General features: G+C 38.7%; 1 protein-coding gene across 5 annotated transcripts in view; it reads left to right on the top strand.

Annotated features, from left to right (window-relative positions):
- The window catches only part of epha3 (eph receptor A3), a 98681-nt gene that overhangs the window by 67142 nt on the left and 11952 nt on the right, over nt 1-19587 (top strand). For 3 of the 5 annotated variants that reach the window (XM_088414375.1, XM_088414380.1, XM_088414379.1), the window contains exons 7-15: nt 1247-1409; nt 2472-2577; nt 3217-3281; nt 4807-4932; nt 8338-8523; nt 12271-12332; nt 14621-14830; nt 17775-17924; nt 18041-18234. In XM_088414375.1, coding sequence (XP_088270501.1) covers nt 1247-1409; nt 2472-2577; nt 3217-3281; nt 4807-4932; nt 8338-8523; nt 12271-12332; nt 14621-14830; nt 17775-17924; nt 18041-18234 — 1262 coding nt within the window. The remainder of the gene's footprint in view (nt 1-1246; nt 1410-2471; nt 2578-3216; nt 3282-4806; nt 4933-8337; nt 8524-12270; nt 12333-14620; nt 14831-17774; nt 17925-18040; nt 18235-19587) is intronic. The other 2 variants (XM_088414377.1, XM_088414378.1) reach the window with 2 other exon arrangements.

The following is a 19587-nucleotide window of genomic DNA, read 5'->3' as shown; positions in this document are numbered from 1 at the left end:
CTGGCCGTGAAGTCACTTTGTATTGTATTAGTAGTGCATGTGTGTGTGTGTTGGCTTTTACAACAAACCAGTCTGTAGAATATGGATTCAACTCTGTCTTGATGTGGTTTGGACTTTAATGCATTCGCCTTAAATGAGAAAGACAAGGCTCGTTTTCAGGATTGTTAAATTTATCCCACTTAGGCTGTTTAAGCTTGTTTTATCACCCTTCTTTTCCTTCAACTGTTATTTTGTTGTAGTGAATTGGTTTAATAGGGCTTGAAAGACAGTTTCAAGATGAGGCAGCATCAAGAATGAAGCAATGTGATGTACGGCATTAGTGAAATGCAGTGCTTCTCAATTATGTTTTGCAAAGTAAAAGGAAAGTGTAAACGTTTCGCTCCCCGCGCCGACTATAAATGAGATAATATACCTAAAACTGTATCCTTTTTCACATTAACAAAAATAAACAGTATTTATCCATTGTTCATCAACTGTTAACTATTTTTTTTACAGCGCTTATACGGGTTACAGGTTAGTCGAAAATTGAAAAAAATAACCAAGGGAATCAAAGTGCCTGAAATAATAAAAATAAATGCCAATAATTATTTTTCTCTCTCTCTTCATTTCATCTTCATTTCCATCAATAACAGTTATTTATTGTATTTTCCACATTTTATTTCTGGATCGCATAATTTTCTTATTTCTTATTATTATCGTTATATTCATAGAAAACACGTGTATAGGACTAGATAAGTTGTGAACTTCTTCCTACTTCTTTGAACATATAATTGTACTTTTTAATATATATCGATACTTTCTTTAGGTTGTGATTATTTCAATGAAATTTGTGTTTATATGTTCAATAAATAAATCAATCAATAAAGGGCCTTCCAAACTGGTGCACATCAAGATGTGTATAAACTAATCAATCCATTCCATCATCTGAAAGTATCACGCTATTGGATGAATATTAAAGTGTGATTTTCATCTCTCGAACAAGATTCCACATCTGGTTGCAAGGTGACGACTCGGTGCTCTTGAATTGCTTTATCAGCCCAGATCAGCAGGAGAGAAGTCGTAAAATAGAGAGGCCATAATTCATCAGATAAAGGGAAAGCTGTCAAACTGTCCGCATTGTTTGGGTGTGTGTGCTTATGACGGCCCACGCTCTCAGATGACACGGCGCACATGTTGTATTCATTAATATTTAGACTTCGGGCTATGTATTTAATTTCTTTGTCTGTATCTCTGCCTCGTCTTCTAGGAGGAGCAGGAGACCAGCTACACGATCCTTCGGGCCCGGGGTTGTAACGTGACCCTGAACGGTCTGAAGCCCAACACTGCCTACCTGCTGCAGATCAGAGCCCGCACGGCAGCTGGCTACGGAGCCAGCAGCCCCAGTTTCCAATTTGAGACCAGTCCTGACTGTAAGTGGTTGCTACTACCGTATTTTATGCACTAAAAGGCTGGATAATAAAGAACACCTTCGATGAATGGCCTTTTTAAAAACTGTTTTCATATATATTGTAGTGCGCACTGCATATTAAGTCGCATAGAATAGAAACTGCAGTAGTGTCTGGGGTTGCGTTATGCATCCACTAGATGAAGCTGTGGTAAAAGGAATGTCAACAAAATAAATCAAACTTTATTAATAGACAATCAGAAATGAAGAATAAAGATGATTTGTGCAAAGTACTATTGAAGAATGGGAAATAATACCCCTAATTACATTAAAAGCCAAGCCTTGGATCAATGCCAAGTCGAATCAAGAGTTTCTAAGAATAAATATGGTTTTGTTGAATATTAAACTTATTTTATAAAATCACGCTTTCTTTAACAAAAACCTGGGTTTTTTGTGCCTAGTCCCCGAATACATTGTTTAAAAATTGGAGCATTTAGCAGGGGTGTCAAACTCATTTTTATCATTGGCCACATTGTAGTTACAGTTTCTGTCAGAGGGCCAGAATGACTATGAATTCAAGGACATTTTAAACTTCATCACTCACTGATTTAGTTTTAAAATTAGCGGTCGGTAAAAACTGTTCAAAGAGAGGTTGAGAACAAAATATGGTCGTTGTTCCCCAAAAAGTTGAAGACAACCTGCAAGTTTACCAGAAACGTCAAGACAATTCAGCATTTCACGGCCCACTTAAAATGACGTGGCGGGCCCAATCTGGCCCCTTGCCCTTCAGTTTGACTCCTGTGATATATACCATATCAACGCTTCAAACAGGGTGCTATAAAAATGTTAACTGCAATAAATATAATTATAATTGAAATGCAGAGGTAAAAATTAAAGAATGTGCATGCCGATTAAGTTTTTTATTTTTTTCGTCCGCCCCAAAAAGTATTTATTTATGAGTGTATAAGGCACACTGGATCATAAGGTGCACTGTAATGACCATAGTCTTTTTTTTTTTTTCTAAATAACTTTGTATGTATTGTATGCAACAAAATGCTTACTACAATGTTGCCATGTTTTTTTTCAGCAGCCTTCTCCATCTCCAGTGAGAGCAGCCAGGTTGTTCTCATCGCCATTTCCTCAGCAGTGGCCATCATCCTGCTCACTGTTCTGCTCTATGTCCTGATTGGAAGGTCTGTACATATCAGCTCAGCATTTTTGGGCAAAATCGACAAGCCTAACAATTCGTGTTGATTAGTCATGAGTATCACATCAAATGAATTTTTCGAATTAAAAAGAACATAAAAACGTTCAATTTTCTCAAGTTATTGCATTATACAATATCATAATGATAAAATATTGCTGGCCTCCCTTCCATATTTGGGTTCTATGACAATGATATGCAACATGAGAATTAATATATATATATATATATATATATATATATATATATATATATATATATATATATATATATATATATATATATATATATATATATATATATATATATTATATTTGTTGTAAATGGACCCAACCAGAAATGCGTCTTTGCTATCATAATCATTTATATTATTACATTCTTTTAACATTAATGATTAGTTCCATTGCTTCCGAAAAATAACATGAACATTTAGGTAACTTACTGTAGGTGCCTGTCAGTGTAATAGTATGTGGCTAATTTTGGCAATCTGGAAAAAAGTTCACGGATTCTCTTGCTGTTGGTAAGATTTTGCACTAAACACACACATACGCACAAAGCATACTGGGCCAATGGGTGAAGCCTTATTAGCCGTGGCGCAGCTTCTGACCTTCGCTATTTGGATTGGCAGGTTTTGTTGCCACAGCAAATCCAAACATCCTGATGAGAAAAGACTGCACTTTGGCAACGGCCATCGTAAGTACCGGACTGTTTTTCTTCTTCAATCTTTCCTGTCTCCACTTTACAGTTCACTGAACCCCAATTAGCTGCTTGCATTATAAATTGCTTGAATGTTTCATTCCTGTAGAATGTTTCTTTCTCACAGTATTTTCACACTTCTAAACAAACAGTGGTCTGATGGGAAATGTTAGCAAAGCTTGACATTGTTGTATTTTCTGCTGCAGTTTTTCCCAGCCATTATTTTAGTTTTAAAAAATCTCACGGCTGTCTACCAAATGAAAACGTCAAACAGTTTCTAGATATGTATACTGAAAAACAGATGATGATTTCTCATGACGGACACATTTACCAAGGCAGTGCTTGGGTAGTTAGTGGGAATCTCACAGCGTTTCGATTCATCGTATTGTGGAAAACACACAGCATTAAACGTATTCCATGTTTTCTAGTTGAAGTCATTTGAACCAAAGACTAATCTTTAAAAGCAAAAGTAGAGGAAAATAACTGTTAAAAGAAAAGATCTATAGAATCATACTGAATTTCCCCGAGTACGATTCGACCTCGCTCTTAAGTCCCCCCCATTGTTTTTCCTTTAATTTATGTGAATTTTACAAAAACACAATGATATGTCTACCCCTGACTTTTGTGGTTACATAGATCATATCTGTCAAATTATAACACATGGTGTGTTTTGTTAAAATGACAAAAAAATTTGGTACTCATATACATTTCTTCATCGCGTATCGAATAACATACAAACTATTGCGGTAATGTGAGGGAGGGGGTGGGGCAAAGGTAAAAGCCACAATACATCCTCTGCAGGACAATAGGAGGTTCCCAACTCTTGAATTGTGATGGGACCAATTTAACAATCCAATAGGGAAGTCCAATTTCAAAAGGATTTTTTTTATTCCTCCCCTACTTTGTTTTCAGTCTAACATCAGCACTCAAATGCCAATGACGATACCTAACCCAACTAAACTCGGGTGAATATGAGTTTTGGTTCCGGTTAAAGTACTAAAATGTAATCTGACAGGAAATAACTCCTCTCTGAGGTAATGTTGAATTTAATAATAACGTTCTGCAATGTGAAAAACATGCATTTTTTTTTTTATCTCATTCTTCTCACTCGATCCAAGTTGACACAATGTAGCGCAAATGAACAGCAGCAAAGTTTTATTTGCATCTGGTCATGATTGGGCTGGAATTTTCCCTAAACTGATCAACTTAGTTTTTCTTTTCCACATGGATAGCAGCCATTCTTCTCATCATTTAGGAACATCTGCAAGTCTGTCGTAACATGTGTTTGAGTGATATTAAGTGGCTTCTGCAAAGTATCCTCATGTATCCTGACGTTCGAAACTCACTGAGACAAAGAAGATTACATCATCTTAAAAGTTGGACGCGACGATCATTCTTTTCTGTTTGTTGTGATTAAATGACGGCACTTTGAGGATGTAACATTCAAACGTCCGGAGTATTCATTTCCGAAGTGAGGGTTCTTGAATGACCATGTGTTTAGACTTGCTCTTTCCCGCTTCAGTGCGTCTGCCAGGTATTAAGACCTACGTAGACCCCCACACGTATGAGGACCCGAGCCAGGCTGTGCATGAGTTTGCCAAGGAGCTGGATGCCTCCTGCATTGCCATTGACAAAGTGGTGGGAGCAGGTAAGAGTCGACAATACCCAAACTGTCATTACAAAAAAAAAAAAAAAACGTATTGTAAATTTCAGACTTCAAGCGCTGCTTTTTTCTCAATCTTTGGACCCCGTGGCTCATAGTTCTGTGTGGTTTATCTGGAGTTGCTTTTAATGGACACCTTGAATCTGTGTTGAAAGTGTGTTGGTGCTGCTCTTATTTCTACACATGCTAAGCATGTTCAGTTTCTGTTGAAGGTGCAATGTTGTTGTAACCAGTGAGGTAGAAAAAATAAATAAATAAAAAGTCCCCATGTACCATCTTTCTGCGTAAATATCTCATGTTACAATATGCGGTTTATGGTCCGGTGAGGCCTGGAATTAATCACCGTATTTTCCGCAGTTAAAGGCACATTTAGTAGCCTTCAATTTTCTCAAAAGCTGACAGTGCGCCATATATTGCGATGCGCCTTAAACAGTGCAAAAATCGAGTTTTCATTTTTGGGGAACAGAAAAATAAAATAACATAATCTCCATGTAAAGTCTTTGTTTCAGTTATAAGCAATATTTTTTTTTACAATTAAAATGTTTGAGCAGTCTTGTAATGTAATCAAGATGTATTTTCCCCCATACTTCAGAAAGTACTTTCCACAAATCATCTTTATTCCTAATTTCATACTGATACAACATTCTGATTGTTTTATTGACATTCCCTTTAGCGCAGCTCCATCTAGTAGATGCATAACGCAACCCCAGCCACTACTGTAGCTTCTAACCTATGCACCTTATAATGTGGTGCATTCCAGTACGCCTCATAGTGCGGAAAACACGGTATCTGTATGCTTGGTGGTGCAGCTAATAGTCCGTTGTGTCTTATTGTCCGAGAAAGAATTACTCTTCCTTCTAGCATCATTCAAATCATTTGCACTAAGTGCATTACAAAAAAAGAAAAAGGAGCACATGCACGGCACCTGGGTTTAAGTGCAGTAGTCAGTTATGTATGCGATTATGCAGTAGAGTGTACTGCTGGGAATGATAATTCATTTGAATGCCCCTGCCTTTTTAAAGCACTTTGATGGAGGAAAACAAATGATAAATGACAGTTTGTTGCATTGGATTCATTTAACATGTTTTTCTTTATTATAAATTCCCCCTCACGCATCCTGTCTCACATCATATATTTAATATTTAACAACTATTTAAGATGTGCATTTCAATATGTTTCGGTTCATTAAAGGTTCATGCCCGAATGAGATGTAAGCATCTCATATAAAAAAAAATTGTAAAATGTAGTTGTTTTTTACTATTGCACCTAAAATGTGCAAATTTTCTCAAAAATTATAGTGTGCCTTTGAATTAAGGCTTGCCTTATAAATGGACGTCATCTTTTCAGTTTGTTGTCTTTCTACTGGTGAAATCTGGAAATAAAGTTGAGTAAAGTTTGACTTGTTTGTTGTACTAGGTTGTTTCCCTTACTCATTTGTTTTATAACCCACTGCCCCTTATAATCCAGTGTGACCTATATATGGAAATTTCAAAAAACACACCAGGTAATTAAGACTCCACTTTATAATCCGGTGTGCCTACAGTAAAAAAAAAAAAAAAAAAAAAAAAAAAAATATATATATATATATATATATATATATATATATATATATATATATATATATATATATATATATATATATATGATACAGTATATAATACAGTATATAATACGGCGTGTCCAACAACACAAAATAACCAAAAAGAGAGTTGATACTGCACCTAATCATGCAGTAATTTATAAACTGCTATCGCTCAGGTCTTCTCTGAACATTGTCAGCTTGTTAACAGTTTAAGTCTTGACGAACCTTTATAATGATGTTACTGATTATCTGTGCTCTCCAAATAATAAAATGTCCTCTTTGCCTCATCATGAATGTCAGTAGTACATCATTCATGATGTTTAATTTTGTAAAACTGCTGTCAACAATTTATGAGTAGTACTAAATTGCATGCTATGTTCAACGCTCATAAGTTTTCCTTCTCATCTTTCTCAAATAGGTTAAGCAAACTTTGATCTTCGTGCAAATTGGCGATTGTGTGTGAAAAGACAGAACATGGGACTTTCCCATCAAAGTGAGATACTGGGCTCCACTAGAAACAGGAAGTGAATGAGTGTCCCTAATCAAGCCTTATTAAAATGAGATCTCCACTCTCTGGGGGTGACCACAAAAAGAGCTCCTTTACCCTGTCTGGCCCGCTCACTGCTAGACGGCACAGGCCTGATGTTGGTATTTAGACAGGTTGTAATTAGACTGGCCTAAATTCTTCCAGACCCCGTTGCTTCACGTCCAGATTTTGACCCATGCTCTGTGTTCCAGAGTTGCACTGGGAAATTATAGTGTGGGCCAGAGGAAGCTCGAGATCTACGAATGTCTTAGCTCTGAGATCACCTAATGCTCCATACGCATATACGTTGTGGACTTTGCATTCTTGATCCACTTGTCTAAAGCTGGGCCAAATCCCTTGTAGCCAGCTGCAGCATTGATGCTTGCATTTCAAGCATGCAGTCTCCCTGCATCACTTACTGTACATTGTGCAAAACACACACACACACACACACATTGGCACGGGATGAAATATACACGCACGCATCTCCTCACCGGCAAGGAATTCTAATCAGAGCGTATTGAGTCACCTTGCATCCAGTTGTACCAACAGACAATAAGATTGCGTCAACAGCAGGGCAGTTTTCGTCATTAGACATTTGTGTTTGTATTAATCAAGAAATACACACAGTAGTTGACTTACATCACTACTAATACAACTGTTTAACTCATTTGTTGCCTGACCAGTTACAATGTATCTTTGACGTCTATAAACCAAAGGTCATTCCAACCGTGAAGTGGACACATTAGCTGTTCACTGTGTTTGACATAACCTGATGGGAGGGCAAGTGCACGGGCAGAAGGAATACGCGAAAATGGAAGAGCATGTGACGATTGTCATTCCAATGAAATATAAACGGAACTTCAAAACAGCAACTTTGATCAAGATAGAATGATGGGAATATTTTTGTAAGAAGACGCTCGCTTACCACAGAAGCAGCTCAAGTTTAGCTTACCACATAAATGCAAAGCACCCAGCTGCGACTACAGTGAGAGCTAGCGATGGCAACAAGGATACGAGCCGTAGCAAAGCTTTTAGCCAAACTAAACTCGAGAAAACTCACACAGGCATGAGGAGAACTCGCATACTCCGCACCGCAAGGTCGGAGCCAGAACTGAAGCCACGACCTCCATGTGAGGCAGCGAGACCTCCACTCGCTATCTTTTTAAATTCGTGTTATATTTTTGAACAACCCTTATTATAGCTGGCTGTTGACAAAAGAAAATGTCACAGTTCCTCCCGATAGTCAAAATTTGTAACATTCTCGTGTTTTGCCCTTTAGGTGAATTTGGTGAGGTATGCAGTGGTCGTCTGAAGCTACCAAGTAAGAAGGAGATCTGCGTGGCCATCAAGACTCTAAAAGGAGGATATACAGACAAGCAGAGGCGGGACTTCCTCGCTGAAGCTTCAATCATGGGCCAGTTTGACCACCCCAACATCATCAGGCTGGAAGGCGTCGTGACACGCAGTAAGTAATCGGAAAAGGATTTCACCGTTTGTTGAAGTCTTCAAAATCACATCTCACTCGTTTGCAGTGTTTTTTCAAACTACTATTTCCTGACTACCAGGGGTGTGCCATCCAAAGGCCCAAATACTACAAGAATCATGTGGAAGAAAATGACAGAAATTGATCAAAATACTGCACAGGGGTTAAGACTGTAGGAGAAATACACAAGGAAAACCCTGATATATGATTTGTAGGCACATTCCATGACACATCCATTCTTTCTGGATTATTTTTTTCAACGATTCTGATGTGAAAATGTCTTTGACAAATGACCCTAAAGTGCCCGACACTTTAGAGAAAATCGCAGCGGTTTTATCGAGTCGCCGCGGTGTAAATCTCTGCAGATCAATGTCGTCGGATCAAAGCTGTGTCCTTAGCGGGCATAAATCCATATCGCTTGCTTGCTCCCCTCTGGGTCTCTTTATAGGACTATCATCAGCGCACAGAAGGAGTCTTTAAAACGGAACGAGAGCAAAAAAAAAACACACAAAATAATGAGTCTGAACTTTGTCGTTGAGAAACACGCCTGGCCTCTATCTTTCCCCGAGGCGCCAGCCTTGTTAAGAAGCGCTGCTATGTAGTGACTAAAACACTCTCTTCACTTAATTGTCCTCAATTTTTGCTTTCCCTTGTTTCATCTCCCTCAGTCTAATTCTCTTATTCTCTCGTGTGATCACAGTGTCGAAATTGCTCCATGCCCCCTTTTAATTCAGTTCAGCTGGATGGTTTGACTTTGGAGAAAGTATTTTTCCAAGATGTCAGTGCTAGCTAGGCCTTAAACCTTAACAGAAAAGTTTTTTTTCCTTTTCACTTTTTTAAAAGTTGTTTAATCTGGTAGGTATATTGTAAATTAAACAATTAACAAATGGGTTAAACAAATAAAAAAATGTGTTCAACCTATTGCTAAGTATAATGGACTGATCGAAGTCCAGTCCACGAGGGCTGGTTTTCTGCAGGTTTTCAATGTTTCTCTCTCAAACGCACCCGATTCAAATGATCAGCATCATTTTCAAGCTCCTGCAGAGATCGCTGACAAAACATTTTAATCAGGGGTGTTAGGGGGGACGAAATATGGAAAACACAGAGTATACCGGCACTCGAGGACCAGAGATCGACATGTGCTAATTGGATCAATTGTTGCAATATGCGGTTTTTGTATTAGATTGTATTTGGCAATTTTCGATTTTCATCAGATTTTTTTTTTTTAAATTGTAACGAATACAATGAATACTGATTTTTCCTCACTAATTCACACGAGATTATAATGAATGGCTGATTTTAAATCAGTTTTCATGTCTAGGGTGCATCGCATTACAAGGTGCATAGAATAGAAGCTACAGTAGTGGCTGGGGTTTAAAGCATAGCTTTGAACTGGATTTTGGTTGAAGTAAGGGCATGGATTAGGGCAAGGCAACCTGTTGTGATGTTAGTGTTAGGGGCAAGGAAATGCATGATATCAACAGACGTCTTCACAAGTATAGCCGTACAAACCCATGCGTGTGTGTGTTCATTTGTCTGTTCATTTGTGTGTGTTAGTGCGTGATAGTGAACATTTGGAGGGGTACCCTGAACATATGTGCATGACTTGGGCAACCCGGAAGCAAGGCTTGATTTTAGGTTCATTTGCTCTTCACACACACACACACCTACACACATGCACTTACACACACAGCCCTATGTGGGTGATTTATTAAACCGCTCCTGTTAATTCTTAATCCTGAGACTTTCACACCCCATTTACCTTGCTGCTTTTGGCTGATCCACAGGCTGCATATTGTCAGAGACACACACGTTTGAAGCTCGCATACACACGCACAGTCGTCCACATGTAGAGCAACAGAACAAAGGCTGCAGGGCCTTTATCTTTGCTGCCAATGCGAAGCAAGAAAAGGCTGGAATTGAAGAGGCTTCAAGACACAAGGGAGGACCCTGCGTGTGTTCCACTCACTTGCTATAAAATCGTCCTCTCATAAACGCACCTATCCATCACCGCGTCGGAGGAGTTTAAGCACAGATGGATAGGCTATGATCGTAAAATGAAGCTTTGTGAGTTTAGTGAGACAAACTATGTTGAATTAGACAATTTGGAGGTCAACATTTAATGAATCAAGGGAAACGAAAGCAAAACATTTTTCATGAAAGGGATGAGAACTGTCCTATAATGTTTGGGGCTGTGCTTCATTATGAAATACTATTACAAGATTTTTGAGTGTGTCTCCACTCCCCCATTTGATTTGTCTTCTAAAGATTCAGAGATTTGAGAAAGACGCTAGCAAAAAATACTGTAAGTTGTATGTATTGCAAAAACCCTAAAAAACTGTTTGATTTGAATCTTTACATTTGATGAATGTATTTACTATTATTACTAAATAAATACGTCTTTTGAACTACACCATCCCGCCGCTTCTATAAGTACTAAATTAATATCAAGACTTTGTAAATTGCAGACCATGGAATTCAAGTAGTTTGATATTTTTTTTTTAAAACGTAACTATTTATATTTGTCAAAATGCACTTTGTATCTACAGTTGCTTGACGACAGCAAACAAAGCCATATTCAAATTAAATGACTTTTTTGTTATGTAATTGGAGGTCCTTGGAAACTTTGCTTTCTAAAACCCCTGGTTTAAACGACACTGTCAATCAATATACTTGGATTGAAGTTGATATATCACACTACACACCATAAAATTGAAGCTAGCCTACTTATGAGGGTTATATGGTTTGGTTGCACAAACAGTAATTGATATCATCTATTCGGTTGAAGCCTCTTTTGATTTAATTAAAGTGATAAATCATGAGTAGAATGGGAATTTTATTTCTTTCATCGGGGTTGATTGATTTGTTACATTTAACATGCAGTTTCATCACTTGGTGCCACATCTCATTCAGATGCGAGGACAGTTCACACACGATGTGGAAAAGAGAGGTGGGGCTAATTTATCAGGGTAAAATGGAGATGGAGCATATGGCTGGTGGCAAGTCAAGAGTGAATCTGTGACAACAAAGCCATCTGGGACACAACAAGTCTTGATTCCAGGCCTGTTGATTTAACAATGGCTGGTTTAAAAGATGCATAAAGTGATTGTTTTTCCCCTCTCCACTTCCTGTGTAATAAACCTCATGCTGGTTGTCGTTTGAAACAAAGATGTCACTTTTGATTGCTTACCTTCTGAAGCAACTATTCAAAGTTTTGAGAACTGTAAACTTTGGTGAGTTTGTTCGACATTTGTAAGAAACTATAGCTCATGCATGAGGAGAACGGAGAAGGACTGCACAGGTATCATTCTGCCTTGTTCTGGGTCAGGTTTTTTATTTGATTTAGAGTTCCATAGTTACATGATGCTTCCGACCCTAAAAGGGTTAAAAGTGTATCCAGGGAGAAAAAACCATGGCCGGAACCCAGTGTACTTATCCTTCTATGTGGGTGGAAGATTAGTACATGTGTGGTAGCAGGATGTTCTGCAAGATATTTTGTAAATCGCAGGTGAAGTGGCATATGTCTACGGTTGAGCCCAACGGCGAAGTTTGAGACTAAACCTCAACAAAACATTTTTTTCATTGCAGCAGTAATATTGATTGTAGCAAATGTATAATCGCTGTTTTTCCAATCATTCCGACACTTCTTGAATTGCAATTTGATTAGCATTTTAGCTAGACGGCGAGCAGATAAAACATGATGAACACAAATTGTCTTTGTCTTTGCAGGTAAGCCCGTCATGATCGTCACTGAGTACATGGAGAATGGTTCGCTGGACAGCTTTTTAAGGGTGAGTAGTCTTTTCAGACAACTTGATGCCGTTTTTAGCCAATGCCCATGGTACGTGTGCAATGAAAAGGGTTGCATTCGTGGTGTCACAGCAATGCATAAAGCAATTCCAGCCTCTCAAGGCGGCAATGACTTTGCTTATGGCACGGCTCATTAGCCGGCTAGCTACCTTTTCTAATTTGGTAAGCATACACAAATAGTGATGATGACATGATTATGCCTTTCCCAGAAATACTGGAAACCCCCTTCCTGACCTTCGTGAGCAAAAACACACGAAAAACTATAGGACGCTCTATTTAGGCTTCTAAAGAGTTCCCACTTTGACGTAAACATGCAACATATATCACGTTGGAAGTCCTGCATTTTGACACTTGGAATATCCAAATGACCGGACCTCGAATTAGCCTCTGTCCGCTTTAACAAAAATAAAGTCTAATTAGTTTTATTGCCAGTGTGTTTCTTCAGTTGCACTTCTCTGTAGATTGTGTATCCGTTACATACACACATTCATCATGCAGGGAGGGACTTTTTTTTTTTTTTTAACCACGTCTCTGCTCTTTAAAAAGGAGTGACCCGCCTGACTGAAATTAGTCAAAGCATGAGAGCCAAGTCATAACACTGACATCAAAGCTTGCAGACTCATGTTTTAGCCCTTTACCACGTCTGCACTGCATCATAGTTCATCCTGGAGGAGTAGCTGTTGGCTGGCATGTCGCCCGAGGCCTGCACTTCATCTCTGTAGATGTGTCATATGCGCACACGCAAACACACACACAAACTCATAGCTTATGCATTATAGCATATGTCTGATTCTGGGAGGCTTTGAAGTGACAATTCCAGGTGGTCTGAAAACTAACTGCTGCCGTCGAAACAAGATGGTCAAGTCGGGTTCATAAACAAACAAAAACAACAAAAATGACTCACTGTATTGTGGTCTTGAAAATGATGTGAAGTGTGTGAAAACAACACATTATCACAGATAATCTCACTTAAGTCACTCATATGCCAACAAGAGACTGAAACTGCTTTCCACAGGCCATTTGTATTCATCTATCAGTAGCAAATGACGAGAAGTATAAAACTGCTCATAAACCACTTTACGCACTTCTCCCGGCCATGACAAACCAATGAAAGTGCATTTATTGTCAATTTATTCTCCTACACCCCATTGTAAAAATTGTGTAGACTAATAAATGCCTCAATGCACTCAATTAATACTTTGAGGGTTGAGTATACTGGATCTCCAGTGTTCCATCTCAATCTAAAGACATTTTAAACAAATTCAGTACTTTGGGTGAATGAATAAGAAAAGAGTAACTGTGCAAAGATCATCAGATGAGTCAAGTGATGAAAATTCAAGAGGCCTCAGACCCTTCAAGAAAATATGGGGTGAAGTAGAACAGTTAGGCCAACATTAATGAGCTCTAACCGCGGGTTGAACTTATTAGATGGCTATTTTGAAGTTTATTCAAGTTTAGTCGGAAGGAGGACGCTACTTTTCAGGTACAAAAGATAGATAGAAGTTAGTAGTTGTTGGTTGAGTCTATAAAAAAATAACTATTTAGAATCATCTACAATACATCAATTTTAATCTCCGAGACATATCTGAGTCCAACGCCAAGGAGTCCGAGTCGAGTCTGAGACAGCAAAAAAAATGTATTGAGTCCTCACTCAAGTACTACTACCTTGCTTTGGCCACACTACGCAAAATTTTCTCTCTAAAACATGTAGTATGTAGTATAGGTGCAAGAGAAAGGAGTGGTGTTTTATAATAGTACTGGCACTAATGATTATAGCAACAATCGATTAACCTGCTGTTTATTAGTTATATTAATCGGTAAATCTTTTTTTTTTTTTTAAAAAAAGCATGTATTTAAAAAAAGGACATTATGTCAAATTGGCAGTGCAGAAAATACACAAACATTAATTCACTATGATTGAATTATATTTTTGGTCCATAACTTGCACACGGGGTACATCACCAAAATAAATAAATAAGGTTGAGTAACACGTCATTATACTGTATTAACACGCAAATGGATCCGATTTTCTGACTCCCGATATCTGTTTGGCGCTCTGTGCAACTTCCAGGATGTCACCTCTGACTTTAAATGTGCAATAAAATGTCAAAAGTGCTTTTATAAAGGTTAATTACGATGCCGTGGCTATTTTTGTCTCATACAAATAACCTGCAAGGTCAGAGTTGCCATCAAGCTAAGAACAAATTTAAAGTGTGACCTTAAATTCTGCTCACAGTGAATTTTCTTCCTTCTTTGTTTTTCCTCCCAGAAGCACGACGCCCAGTTTACTGGAATTCAGTTGGTTGGCATGCTGCGTGGCATCGCCTCAGGAATGAAGTATCTGTCGGACATGGGCTATGTTCACAGAGACCTTGCTGCACGAAACATCTTAGTCAACAGCAACCTGGTGTGTAAAGTGTCAGACTTCGGCTTGTCAAGGGTCCTGGAGGATGACCCCGAGGCCGCTTACACCACAAGGGTGAGCTCAAACACAACATAACACAGAGAACGCACATTAAATAGGACACGCAATTTAGCTTATTGCTGTACAGGATTTTTCATACCTTCTCTTTAAAGGGCCTAAACCTGATTTTTTATTCATTCCACAGTGTAATATGTGCATATAAATTACATTTGGCACATTGGTGATTTAATTTCTGATTTAACTTGAATTTTATGGGCCCGTTATTTCTAATCAGGATGTGAAACGCCTCGTCTGCAGAGCCCGCACCTCTTTTACCGTGTGGCTGCCTTGCCCCCTTCGTGACGTAGCTCAATGCTGGCAAACCACGCAATATGCATCCATCCATTGTCTTGAGTGCTCATCTTCACGAGTCTCGCAGGCCTTTTGCTCTCATAACGCGCACTCCTCCTAACAAACGGGTCCCTGTGGGAACCCAGTATTCATATCAATAGTTCCACCGGCAGGTGAATTACTTACGACTGACGCTGATTGTCCGGCTGTGCTAAACACACGTTTTGGCCGCTTCAGCATTTCTACAGTAAAACGTTGTAGCTCATGAATGAAATATTACTTTTTTGGCCAACTCGGTGCAAAATCTCTCCTCCTCGTCTCCGGAACCAAAACAAAACTAAAAGATGTGGATGAGGTCAGTGTGTATGTTTGCACAGGCGATGCACAGAGGTGTAGGGGAGGTACAAATTGCTCCTGTTTTCCTCCTGTTGTTATAAGGACACATCAAACCAGTGTGACAGCACATAATGAGCTAGGACTGCATAGAAATGCCTTAATGAAGGAAAATAATACTTTGGGGGTGTTTAAGGTGAGAAATCAACAACGGAACATAGTTAAACGCTCCAAAAAGTCAACTTTTCATGTAACGGCACCTTTAATATTGCCATACATGAACATTTTTTTTTTTTTTTCACAAACGTATGTAGAAAAAAGTTAATTTGTTCATATTTATTCTGGATGTAGAACAAATTTTCTGCCAACATTAGACTGGCATTCCACTTCCCGTACCAGCCAGCCTGGCATGCTGCAGACGTACAGCTGTGTTATTTCGCAGCATGTGTGTGGTCATTTTCATCACAGGGATAATATGGTCTAGACTATACACGTAGCCCCTTTAAGCATGCTGCAATTTGCTGACCAATGATTGCTTGTCAAATAAACAGCCGGGGTGCCATTTGCCTCCCTCCTAGAAATACGACATGAAGTGTGGAATGATAAAACACAATAATAAACTGACCTGTACAGTAACTGACAATGCTTCACATAGGAATTTTATCTTCCCTGATTTATTAGGCAAACTGTGTCCTCGTTCCTATTTTGATGTTTTGATATAATTAATCATGCATTTGAACGAGGGAAGCGGACTGTCATATATGAGTAGTTGTGATGTGTGTGTTCCAAGTCTGTTTGCGTTGCAGTTCTGTCCACACCTCAAAGTCATACATCAAATATTATAATGCACACGTGTGTGCAATTTTGTTTTTTCTCCGTCATATACAGCTCACCGTGTTTCCTCGGAGCTATGGGACTGTGTGTTGTTATAGAGGAGCGTGTAGACTGCACACCGCCATGCATGAACTGAATAGTCTTGGCCGATGACTTTTGTTAGTTTTGGCTGCCATCAGCCCCAATCCCTCAGCTCCATGTCCCTCATTTGTCCTCATTCACAGCTAGAATGACAAATGAAGCCAATGGTACAATAAGAAGTGGTGCAGGAAATTTTGGATTATATTTGAAAGATATGTTATTTTTGGAACATTTTTCATTTATTTTCGTAATGAATACATGGCAGTGAGGGAAACTCACCCTCTAATGGCCTTTTAAAGTTGAACACATGTGACTCAGCAGCTTCTTAGGGTCCAAGGTGGTTTCACAGCAAATTGGACCGTCTCCGTATGTCTATATAAACCATAGGTTTAATAGTAATCACACATTAAGACAATCGGAAAAAAAAAATTGAGAAGGTTCTTTTAACTGTGCCTTGTGCATGAGTCTCTTGTGAAAAAAGCTTCACTTGCTCATATAGAACCGCAGTACACTTCAATCACACTTTTGATGGGCCAACTTTCTTGAATTTTCAACTCCTGACGGATGCTCCAAGGCCAAGCCCAACATTTTTGTATGATTGGGATAAGAGCCAATCCATCCAGAGCCAATTCAGCTGTAACATCCTCACGGACTTCACTGTTAACAGTTTCCCATTTTAAGTTGAGTGTCAGGCGAGGAACAGAATTTGGTCACGGGAATGGAAAAGTCTAAGTCTTTATATTTAAAAATTTAACATAACAGAGATCAGGACTGGATGTGGGAAACACAAACACAAAGTATAATTGAAAAGCGGGGCTGGACCAATCACAAACATACAATGAAAAGTAAGTTTTTTTTAAAAAAGACAACAGAGCAGGATTGCAAACAGAACAAAAAATTGCAAATTATCACTGTAAAAGTAAGTCTTAGAAAGCAGGATTGGAGGCGGGACACATCAATACAAAATAAAAACAGAAAGCATTGGCTTGATGCAGAACCCTAAACTAAAAATGAACAGCAGAGCAGGGCTAGACGCGGAACAAAAAATGCAAGGTAACTACATAGAGCAGCACTGCAGAGCATAAAAATACAAAGTAACAACATAAACTGGACAGAAGAAGCAGAAGAAGGAAGACCGTTTGACGTCCTGAGATGTCACTGGGCAAACGGAGCTCAAATACTTGTGCAGCCTCAGGCCATGCCCAAACTTATACGACAGAATAAAAGTGAAAAAAAAGAGCAAATGAAGTAAACATAATGGATCACATCAAATGACAACATTAAGGCCCCACCCAAAATGCTGTCACCGCCAGTCATAACACTGACTTTACTTTTATAGTTCAAAGGTTTTGGCAAAAAAAATACAACTCTCTTGACAAACCTCTGTCATTTATTTTTCCCTTACACACTGGTCTCTCAGGGAGGTAAGATCCCAATTCGGTGGACAGCTCCGGAGGCAATCGCATACAGGAAGTTTACATCATCAAGTGACGCTTGGAGTTATGGCATCGTTCTCTGGGAAGTCATGTCGTACGGGGAACGGCCTTACTGGGAAATGTCCAATCAAGACGTGAGTACACAAATGGACTAGGGCCTTTGTAAGACAACAACACTAAAGTGGCAACGAGCGTCTCTTGCAGTAACATCAAGCTTTAATCAATACTTCATTGTGCTTCCGATGTCAAGGTTATAAAGGCTGTAGATGAGGGTTACCGCCTTCCACCGCCCATGGACTGTCCTGCTACACTTTATCAGCTGATGCTAGACTGCTGGCAGAAAGAAAGGAACAACCGGCCCAAGTTTGAACAGATCGTCAGCATCCTGGACAAACTCATACGCAACCCTGGTAGCCTGAAAATTACAGCCAACACCACATCGAGGTAACACTCTTAAACCTTTTAGAAACGTGGCAATTCAAGCAAAAAATGCACTTTTTATGTACTGTATGTAATTGCATTTGAACACCCTTTATATATAAATATTTTTGCTCGTGAGTGATTTCATGAGGTCTGGCTGACGTACCGACTTTTTTGTACCTCAAGGTGCACCGGGTTATAAGGTGCCCCTTTTCCACTGACGGTCGCGGGATGTTCCCAGACATTGGCTTGTACTTCTCTTATCGCAAGGAAGTTTTGAATACGTTCAAAAGTTCACTGCGACAAGAGCAGTACAGGCGAACGGCAGTCGTCCGCCGGGCAAACAAACCCCAATGACATCAAAACAGTCGCCAACATTTGCCCTTCTCTCAAATAGTGGCTTTGTCGGGAAACACAAAAGTATAAATAGTAAATCAGGCTTAATTTCCGGATTATTATTTTTCGCCAAGAAACAACGTATTTTCCGCACCATTATGCACACTGGATTATATGGTGCATCCTCAACGAATGGCCTATTTTAAAACTGCTTTCAGATATAAGGCGCACCACGTTATAAGGCTTTACTTAACTTTATTTGTGGACAATCAGAATGTCAAGACGAATTAAGAGTTTAACAAAATATGATTATGATTCAAATAATATTAAACTTCGATTTTTAAACCAAATTACTACCAAAAAACCTAGTATGCATTGTTTTTTTGATGGAAAAAAATGTTTCTGGATTTATTTTATATTTTTTTTATGCCTTGTCCCCTCCAAATTGAAGACATTATAGCATATAAAAAATTGAAACAGGGTGTTAAAAAAATAAAATAAAAAAATGAAAAAAAATACATTTAGAACTGAAAGGCAAAGGTAAAAGTTGAAAAATTTACATTGTGATTGTTATTTAATTTTTTTCATCCCCAAAAATGAAAATGTGCCGTTTATGTACTATATAAGGTGTACCAGTTTATAAGATGCACTGTTAGCGTTTGAAAAATTTGAAGGCTTTTAGGTGAGCCTTATAGTGCGGGTAATATGGTCCTCATTTCTAGACAGAAAAGATTACTATAAAATGACTTACCTTGTTTTTCGGAACATAGTAAGAAATTGGAAAAGGCAACATTCATACACATAAGGTGCACTGTTGATTTTTGAGTGAAGGATTTTAAAAGCACCTTGCAGTCTGAAAAATGGAGGGCGGTGGAAGGATTAGATGGTAAAGTAACTTTTAAAAGGGGTCATCACATTTTATTCAGCTTTTTGCACAATAATATACCGTACTATATTTCTAGCCACCAAAAATTTTGTAGCTGGATTTTTCATGAGTTATTTTGTGGGTCCTCCATTCTGTCCTGGAAGCCATGATGGCAG

Source organism: Hippichthys cyanospilos, chromosome 5 (assembly GCF_059441005.1).
Source record: "Hippichthys cyanospilos isolate Australia breed blue-spotted pipefish chromosome 5, RoL_Hcya_1.0, whole genome shotgun sequence".
NCBI lineage: Eukaryota > Metazoa > Chordata > Actinopteri > Syngnathiformes > Syngnathidae > Hippichthys > Hippichthys cyanospilos.
This window is presented reverse-complemented; position numbering and strand designations above follow the sequence as displayed.